This window comes from Penaeus monodon, chromosome 4, assembly GCF_015228065.2.
Source record: "Penaeus monodon isolate SGIC_2016 chromosome 4, NSTDA_Pmon_1, whole genome shotgun sequence".
NCBI classification, from domain to species: Eukaryota; Metazoa; Arthropoda; class Malacostraca; order Decapoda; family Penaeidae; genus Penaeus; species Penaeus monodon.
In genome coordinates, this window is record NC_051389.1 from 21,591,644 (window position 1) to 21,601,643 (window position 10,000).

The 10,000-nt window shown below is 39.1% G+C and overlaps 2 protein-coding genes across 2 annotated transcripts; both read right to left on the bottom strand.

Annotated features, from left to right (window-relative positions):
• Window positions 1-5,556: 5,556 nt before the first annotated feature.
• On the bottom strand, window positions 5,557-6,834 carry LOC119572497. Its single transcript, XM_037919606.1, has 2 exons — window positions 6,541-6,834; window positions 5,557-6,435 (listed from the first exon to the last, which is right to left on the bottom strand). Exons 1-2 carry the CDS (start codon window positions 6,832-6,834, stop codon window positions 5,557-5,559), a joined length of 1,173 nt encoding a protein of 390 aa, XP_037775534.1.
• A 2,177-nt stretch (window positions 6,835-9,011) lies between these two features.
• On the bottom strand, window positions 9,012-9,464 carry LOC119572498. Its single transcript, XM_037919607.1, has one exon. It carries the CDS (start codon window positions 9,462-9,464, stop codon window positions 9,012-9,014), a length of 453 nt encoding a protein of 150 aa, XP_037775535.1.
• Between the last annotated feature and the right edge of the window lie 536 nt (window positions 9,465-10,000).

The following is a 10,000-nucleotide window of genomic DNA, read 5'->3' on the forward strand; positions in this document are numbered from 1 at the left end:
TGCAGTTATACTTCTTGAGACCTAATCATCCCTCTTGCACTTGCGCTTCTCTGCAAACGGGCCCTGTTCACTTACTTCTACAAACCTGTCTTCCCTGACTGTATGGCTTTACGCCTGTAGCAACCTTGGCTAGCGGTTGAGGCCGGAGTTCATGAGGTTGCCCTCATGTTGCCTACTCCACCTACCACCAGCTTCGCAATAAACTCTTCATCTGTCTTTGCAATAACAAACAAAAATCTCATCAGTTTTGCTAACTTCTTAAAGTGAAGGGCATGGTTTTCCTCGGCCTTCTGTTGTCGCTTCTGTTACGGTGGCCTTCCTTGTTATCACACTGAGCCCCTCCTCGAAAAGGAACTGTAGGAGGCGAGCATTCGTTCATGCATGTTGGTTCCAATAAAAAAACACACAGCGTCTGACAGAATTGGGGCACTCCTCCTCCTCCTCTGTCTTGATGGTTTTATTATCCTGCTCCGTGTCCGTCATCCTATTTCCATCCTGTTAGGCTTGGGTTCGAAGCAAGTAGGTTCCTCGTTGTCGAGGTTGAATATGTCAAACCACTTGCTGGATTTAGGATTTGTAGTCCTATAGAAGGCATCACGTTCCACAGGGTTCTCGTGTTTGGACTTAGGGAGACGTCATTCGATCTTCTTCGAAGAGTTAACAGATACAAAATGTAGCACCAGGTCTCGTTAGGTCTTTGGTCCAGCTGGGGAATGCCAAGGAAAATAGGTTATAATCTAGATTCAGAAAGGGTGGGGGGGGGGGCGTTGTCTCGTAAAATATTTAGCAATATGATCTTGTTTTATCTAGTTTATCCTGTTTGATCTGGTTTTACGTCGACGTTTGCAGATTATCTAAACGTGTATTATGGAGTGTCTGGTTGGCGGTATTTAGACTGTAGGAAAAATGTTAACTTTCGAATTCTTGCAGGTTAGATGTGTATGAATCTATATGTGTGATTGGAGGCTCCTGTAAATTTGCATATATACAGTGTATGTGAATGTGCTTTTGTGTGTGTGTGAAGATATGTGTAAATGTATGTGTGTGTTAGAATGTATGAAATTGTACAAGATGAGTGTACGTTCATGTCCCCATGTAGACGTATGTGTTGTGTGTGTGTCTGTGTGCGTTCATGTTGTAATGATCAATATAATCATTATGTTTTCATCTTTACTTCTAGCTTTAATTTATTCTTATTACTGGTGTCTATTTGATAGTAATAAAAAAAATATCAATAATAATAATTATTATTATCAGCATTATAACAATGGAAGTGATCATCATCATCATCATCATCATCATCATCATCATCATCATCATCATCATCATCATCATCATCATCATCATCATCATCATCATCATCATCATCATCATCATCATCATCATCATCAAGAGGCTAACTACTCACGACAGGTCTCGTCGAGCTGCCCAAGCCATGACCTCCTAGGTCGTTCCACTGGTCTCCTCCCCTCAGGATTGTCTCATCAACAGGGAAACGAGCAAGGTGCCCATATAGCTTAAGTTGGCGATCATGGATTATGCAAGTAACAAGTCTCACGGTACCCTATGATCTGGCAAAGATACATATTACATAAGGCATCAAGACGAGACTCCAAGGCACTTGATAGCATCTAAGTTTCGCTTCCAGACAGCAAAACTGGCAATAGCAAGGCCTTGAAGACAGGTAGCTTGGTCCTTCTGCATAGGTACCGAAATCTCCAAATGCTCTTGTTGATCAAGTTCATGGCTCCTGCTGCCAGACCAATCCATCTACTGACTTCTTGGTCTGACAGCCCAGAGAAATGGATATGCTACCAAGGTATGCAAGCTCTCTGTGACTTCAACCTCATCACTACAAGCATGGATCGACTGAATGGGTTCCCCTAACAGGCTCCCAAAGTCCTGATTCTTGGTCTTGGTCCAGGAAACATCTAGGCCCAAGGTCTTTGCCTTAAGGCTAAATGCATCAAGAGTTGCCACCACTTACTCTAGAGACTCAGATAGGGTAGCAACATCATTGACAATAGCTCTGTCCATTATCCAGTCCATGCAGGTGTTGAAAAGTGTTGGTGCAAGGACACAGCCTTGCCTCACCCATGAATTACCAGGGAAGAAATTTGACAATCCCCCACCACACTTTACAGCACTTTCAGTACCATATATAGGCTTGCTATTAGGCCGATAATCCGTGTCGAAATTCCCATAAGTCTCAAAATCTCCCATAGCAAATTCTCGATGCACCAAGTCTTCTTGGGGTTTTGTGTAGGCTGCAAGCAACCCACGACTGCCCTCACGACGGTGCTAGGATATGGTTTATTGTGGACTTGTCAGAAGTGAATCCAGACTGCTCTTGTCTCTGGTGCCTAGTAGGTGGTCGTGGATCCTTTTTCAGAAGAATGTGGGCAAAAACCTTTTCTGGTATACTGAGCAATGTAATGCCACGGTAGTTGCTGCAGTCCCAATGATATACTTCCCCTTCCTAACAAGGATAACCACACTCCTCAACAGGTCAGGGGGAGTGGAACGAGACTGCCAGATAGCAGTCAAGACTGTATGCAAGCCCCGTGCCTTTAACAGTTCAGCAGGGATATCACATATGCCTGGTGCTCTCCCACACGTCAGCTTGGAAATCGCCATCCTAACCTAAGTTAGGGTAGGAAGTTCTCCGCTGATGGGTGGGTCTGGCATAGGTATTGTGATGCCACTTGCATCCAAGCTAACTGTTGGAGGGTCTACCTAGTACAGCTGCTGAAAATACTTAGCCCAACATTCACGAACCCCAAACATATCTGAGATGATCTGTTCATCCATTGAGCGAACTCCAGTCATCCTGAGGAGGGCTTAGAGTTCAGTTTTCTCCGGGCTTGTTAGGCAGGGCGAAGGTCATTTACCAAGAAATGGCCTTCAACCATCTCAGCAAGATTTCTGATGAACTGTTCCTTGTCCCTTCTCAGCATTGTCTGTGCCCTACACACCAAAGAGCGACACAAGTTCTTATTGCCATTCACATGCCTCACGTTGGGTTGGCGTCTACCGGGGTGCAGGTGGGACGGGTAACTCTCGTTTCCATCCTAGCAATGATAATGATAATAAAAATATTGATAATAATAATATCAACAACAACGACAGACATTAATAACAACATTACTAATAATGATAATGATAATAATATTGTCAAAATGATGATAAGAGTAAAAAAACAACAATAAAATCAAGAATGATAACAATAATCGTAGTAATGATAATAATGGTCATAATAGATATTATAATTATTATTGTTACCAGTGTTATTATCATTGGCATCATCATTATCATTTTTATTATTGTTATTATTTTATTATTATTATTATTATCATGATTATTTCCATAGATTATTTTATTATTATTATTATTAACATTATTATTATTACCCTTATAATTGCTATATACATGTGTATATATATATATGAAGAAAAAAAAAAAAAAAAAAAATATATATATATATATATTCATATTTTTTATCATCATCATCATCATCATCATCAACGTCACTTTCATCAGCATCATTATCATGTTAATTGTTATTATTTTTTTTCTTATTACTTTTATTATCATTATTATTATTATTATTATTATTGTTATTATTACCATTGTTATGATTCTGATTATTATTATTATTATCATTATCCTTGTTGTTGTTGTTGTTATTGTTATTATTGTCATTCTGATTTTCATTATCATTATCATTATTATTATTAATTATTATTATTATTATTATTGTTGTTAATATCATTATTATCATTATCATTATTTTCATTATTGTTATTGTTATTATTATTTCTATTATCATTGTTATTATCTTATTGTATTAGGATAATAATGATCGAAATTATTATCAACATTATTGTTATCATCATCATTATCATTATTACCATTATCATCTTCATCGTTATTATTATCATTATTTTCATTTTTATGATAATAGTAATGGTAATAGTAATTATAAGGTCTCACTAGACCCACATTTGTCAACAAGGCATGAAGAAGCAGGAGCGAGGTTGGGGGTTGTCAATGAAACAGGTGGTGAGCTGGCAGTGCCACGTAGTGGCCTTTAATTTTCAATGGTTACACAAAAATATATAATTTGTGGAAAATAAGTACTTCTATTCTAGATTTTAATAATATATAGAATATGCAATATTTTTTCTAGAACACATTTAGAAAGTTAATAAAAATATAATATTATTTAACTCAGAAACAATAACAAAGGAACTGAGGGTAAACATAGAAAACGTAGTGTTCTGAGCATCATAAGGGTAACTAACATATTTAACATACTCCCCACCATAGGAGGACTTACTCCTATCATAAACTAAGTATACTTGAATGAGGTAATAAAATCCTGAGAAAAATAATGGCAATTTTCTCTTAAGAGATTACATCTATAAACACACATAATATTGAACTCATTACCTTATCTTATCTTAATTATAAGAAGCACTACAAAATTATAAAACTACACTTTAGAACACTACAAACTATTATAAGTCAAGTTTCACTGGGGTTCTTACTGCACGACCCCGTCGACTATAGGAGGTAGGTTTCAAAATGTTCTCTTCACAAGGCTCAGAGGCACTATTTTCACTGGTTCCAGGAACTGATGGTGTAACATTTTCTTCAGAATCTTCATACAGAGGACTATACATTTCAAGATCATGCAACTTCTGCACTGGTCTATTGACCATTCCTTTGTCAGTTTTGACCCTAACACTCCTAATGATATTATCATTACCTGGGAATACTTCTGTAACTACACCTAGTGGCCATTTAAGCCTAGGAACATGGTCTTCTCTGACTAGGACAACAGCACCTTTCTGTACATTGCAATTTTGCACAAATCCTTTCACAACAGGTGGCAAATTTCTTAAATAATCATTGCTCCATAATTTCCAAAATTTGTCAAGTTGCTGCTGACGAACACTTTCTCGGATAATTAAATCCTGTCTTGTAACATATGAAGGTTATCACTAATCTCAAGTTGGAATCCAGCATTACGTCCAATGAGAAAGTGTGAAGGAGTCAAAGGATTTGAAACATCAGGTTCATCTCCAACAAAGGTCAAAGGTCTAGAATTTACACAAACCTCAACTTCATGAAGAGTGGTCTCAAGCTCAATTCTTGACAGACATCTAACACCTATTGTTTTCCTCAAAGCAGACTTAACAGACCTAATTCAAACGTTCCCACCACCTCCCCACCATGGAGAACGGGGAACAATGAATTTCCACTGAGGAGACAGTGGGCCATATTCTTGCTGAAGTTGACGAGCTGCACCCACAAATGTTTTAGCATTATCTGAGTAAAAAACAGAAGGAATGCCTCTTCGTGCTGCAAATCTACGTAAAGCCAGCATGCAGTCAGAGAGAGATAATGAGTCAGTAAGTTCTAGGTGCACTGCTCTTATTACTGCACATGTAAACAACAAAATGTATAATTTCTTGGAAGGTAAATCAATACAAAAGAGAGGACCAGCATAATCAAGACCTGTCACAGTAAAAGGAGGAGCAGTCTTAACTCTTAATCCTGGTAGGGGTGCAGCAGGCTGATTACAAGCCCTGGAATCATACCTCTTACACCGAACACACACTCTGTTTTAGCAATTCGTCTCACTCCCACTATCCAATAGCTGCCTCTTAATGTAGAGACAATGGTGGATACTCCTGCATGCTTCAGGAAAATATGTTGAAATTGAACCAAGAGCTTAGCAACATGACCGGAAGGAACTATAATAGGATGCTTGCTTTCAAAACTCAAGTCTGCATTCTCCAAACGTCCTTTAATTCTCAACAGGCCTTCATCGTCTACAAAGGGATCTAGTCTACACAAAGGAGAACTCCTTGCAGGAGATTTACCCTTTCTTAAGTCTGCAATTTCCTGAGCAAATTTCTCTCTCTGTACACAGTAAAACAGTTTGGTCTTGGCTTTAACCAACTCACCAGAAGACAATGGACCTGACATTTTCACAGAATGAGGTCGGGCATTGTTTATAAATCTCATAACCCAACCCACTACATGATGAGCTTTATTGAAATGACTCCATCTCTCAAACTCAAATATGTTAGTTGTCACAGATACACAAGAAATGATCTTTTCACTGTAACTTTCTTCTACAGGTAGATCCACAGTTTCTCCTTTATCACTTAAAGTTAAAGGTTCAGACAACCAAGTAGGGCCATTTATCCATAAAGTAGAATTTACAAGTGGCTCAGCTAACTCCCCTCTAGAAATGAGATCAGCAGGATTTTCCTTCCCTGAACAATGGTACCAGTGACATGGGGAGGTGAGACTCTGAATTTCAACAACTCTATTTGACACAAATGCCTTCCATCTACAAGGATTACCCTTTATCCATGCAAGTGCAACCTTTGAGTCAGTCCAACAACAATAAGTTACAGTCTTATCGAGATATAGGGCAGACATCACAAAATCTAAGAGCCGAGCACAAAGTAAAGCACCAAGCAACTCTAGTCAGGGTAAAGTAACCCTTTTTATTGGAGCTACCCTAGACCTTGCTACTACAAATGACACCTGGTATGTCCCACCCCCAAGGGGAACTCTTAAGTACACAGAAGTTCCATACCCCTTCTCTGAAGCATCACCAAAAGCATGAAGTTCCAGACCCGACAACTTACTCCATGAAATTTCTGGGAAATAGCAGCGATTTATCTTCCAGTATTTAAGAGCAGCAATACTCTTAACCCAATTCTGGAACTTATTTTGCAACTCTTTAGGTAGTACTTCATCCCAATCAAGCCCAAGTCTCCATATGTCTTGAAAGAGGATTTTAGCATACATGACCAAAGGGACTAATCAAACCAAGTAGGTCAAAAAGCTTGGCTATGAGACTCGAATGCTCTTTTTGTGACACAACTGCGTCTCTGTATCTAAATCAAAGTCCAAACAAACTGGTCTGTAAGGATAACCACATCATACTAAACTTGGGATACTGTCCTTACATGATCAATTTTGCATTAAACTTTGTAGTCAATCTACAGTTTGATGCCATTTAGAAAGAGGAAACCCTGCTAATGCCAAAATTCTCTGAGCTTCTATAAACTTATCAGAACCTCTTCAGCACTGCCCTGCCCTGACAGCCAATCATCCACATAAAGTTTTCCTTTAATTCTTCTATGACTTCAGTATTAGGAAAAGACTGTAAGTGATTATTGATAGTTGCATTTAGCAAAAAAGGGCTACATGTGTTGCCAAAGGGGACACGCACAAACCTCATAATTCTAATGGAGTCTTTGCATTTAAAAAGAAAGCGATGAACATCTCGGTCCTTTTGCTGAACACAGATCTGTAAGAAAGCCTTGGTAATATCAGCAGTCAGTGCAACTTTCCCTTCTGAAACGAATCAAAACTTTCACAAGATCAGGATTAAGTGAAGGACCAGACTCAAGACAATCATTTAAGAAAACCCATTATAACTAACTGCAGAAGCATCAAAAACTGGTCTAATCTTTGTTGAAGAACTACTTCTTTGACAACTGGATGATGAGTCATATAATAAGTAGGATGAGAACTTAAAACCTCATTTGAAGGGACTTTCTCAATTATTCCTCATCTTCGTAACCAGTAAACACATCAACTATTGTTCCTTAAGTTGTGGATCCTTATCTAACTTTCGCTCTAATCCTTCTAGTCTTTTTCTAGCAAGTCCCTCATTATTTCTAAGATTCTTCGTACAGTCATCGACTTCCAGGGTAAGCCTACTTCATAACGCCCCCTATCAAACTTAACATTTCCACAAAATTGTTGTAGAACAGGGTCTGAGGTAAATGGGCAAGTAACAGTTTCCTTTTGAGTTATTCCAACAGATTCTAACTCCAAAATTCCCGTAAATCAGAATCTGTTTACATTTCCTATGCATAACATTTGGGTAGACTCAAATGGCTTGTTAGTAGAATTCATCCACGAGCCAGACAAAACCCAACCAAAGACAGACCTTTGGGCTACTAATCCATTTCTCTGATATGGCTTAATTTCAGGATCCATAAGTCCCCAATAAGCATCCAAACCTACTAGTATATCTATACTCAGGTGACTATTATTTTTGTAATCATCAGCAAGTTAAAAGTCTGAAAATGCATCAACAAATTTACGGGGAATACAGGGTCTAGTTAAAGGTGCACAAACCTTTGGAATCTCTAATGCCATTAAATGTTTTACACCTTGTAAACCTACTAATTTTAAGTCAAAGATATTACTCTGTTTACCTGGAGGAGACTTACTACCTCCAAAAGCAGCATATGACACAGGTTCTGAGCCTGCCCACTTAGGCTTAACTTTCTTAACAAGATTACTGGGTCTGTTAGATCACAAGATCTATCAGAGCCAGTATCAAACAACAAGGTGGCTTCCACAACAATACCTGAAAACACCATACACTTTAACTCTAGCCGTTTGTAACACACAGCTAATTTTTGTTAACACATTACACTTACTAAGAGCAACTCCAACATGATTCACTTCAGGACTGCAATTCTCTGAAGAAGATTCAGCAGTATCACTAATCTTCTGATCACTAATGTCCTTTTCCATAGCTTTATTGGAGTTTATGTTGCCCTTTGCTCTACACAAAAGAGAATTGTGATTTCCATTACACTTGGAACACTTGATTCGACAACCACTGGCAATATGTCCCTCTTAAACACTTAAAACATAAACGGGCTGCTTTAATCCTTTCTTCACGTTCCTTAAACGAGAGCTTCTGAATATCCCAGCACTTCTCAGACTTGTGTTTCTTGCTGCAGAAGCACAAAAATATGATCCTGCTTCAGATGATGTGTACAGAGCTGATGCAGATGGTACTCTTCTTTTCTCAGATTCCACAAACCGTCCTTCTGCCTTCCCTAACACAACACTGAAGGTTTCTGATCTCTCAATTCTCTCAATTTCTCTCTGAAGAAAATGCAGCAACCAACTGAGGTCACTTTCATGGCCAGAGCCTTCTCTGGCCCACTCCATTCTTAGCTCCTCAGGAAGGCATGCCAGGATGATGGGGTCAGGAACACTTCACACTGTTCCCCTGATACTCCCAAAGCTTCTAGGTTACGGATGTGTGTCAGCAATTCATCACTTAGATTCCACAAGGAGGACACATACTTTGGTCCCTTGCCTTTCACAGAAGATTTATAATTCAAAAGTGCTTGTACATGTGCAAATTTAATACGCTCAGGTCTTCCAAATCTTTCTTTCAGCATATCACAAGCAATTTGGTAATTTGCTTCGGTATGTGCAAGTCCTTTTACAACACCCTTTGCATCTCCTTCCAATAATGACTGCAGGTAGCTAAATTTAGCTATCACTGGAATGTCAGAATCATGCACATGAGTCTTAAACTGGTCCCAAAATGACTGCCACAGAGTTACATCTCCTTTGAACTTTGGTAACTCTAATTTGGGTAACTTTACATTTGTCATCTTGTTGCTACTAGATATTTTACTGGGACTAGAGGATGAAATAGATTCACTCTTCTCAACTTTCATCAAATCCCCCAACCTCTGTGCAGCTTGCAGCCTGGGCTTACGGACTTCTTGAAAAAAACTCAGAGGCGTTATCGAGCTCTTCATCCAAGTTTGCAAGATCAGTCTCTAATTCTAACAATGTTTGGACCTCCTCCAAACTGGCAAGACATTGATCAAAGTCATCCATGGCAGCTTGCAGATCGATGACACTGACATCTGGATTGTTGAGAAGGCCCTTTAATGTGTTAGATTTGCGAGTTGCCCACCCTCGGGCGACTGCCCTCTTCTTCTGAAGTTTCTCCATGTCTCCCATTGTTGACACAAAAAATACAACCGGGATTCTTTGTAGAACCTGTTTCCCGGGTCTGGGCACCAAAATGTAAGGTCTCACTAGACCCACATTTGTCAACAAGGCATGAAGAAGCAGGAGCGAGGTTGGGGGTTGTCAATGAAACAGGTGGTGAGCTGGCAGTGCCACGTAGTGGCCTTTA

Excerpts from the sequence above, each read along its gene's own strand:
- LOC119572497 (XM_037919606.1), bottom strand. The coding sequence starts at position 6,834 with ATGTATGCTAAAATCCTCTTTCAAGACATATGGAGACTTGGGCTTGAT. Across the intron at positions 6,436-6,540 it reads TTGTAGTAGCAAGGTCTAGG|ACTGTAACTTATTGTTGTTG; the intron begins GTAGCTCCAATA and ends TATCTCGATAAG.
- LOC119572498 (XM_037919607.1), bottom strand. The coding sequence starts at position 9,464 with ATGACAAATGTAAAGTTACCCAAATTAGAGTTACCAAAGTTCAAAGGA.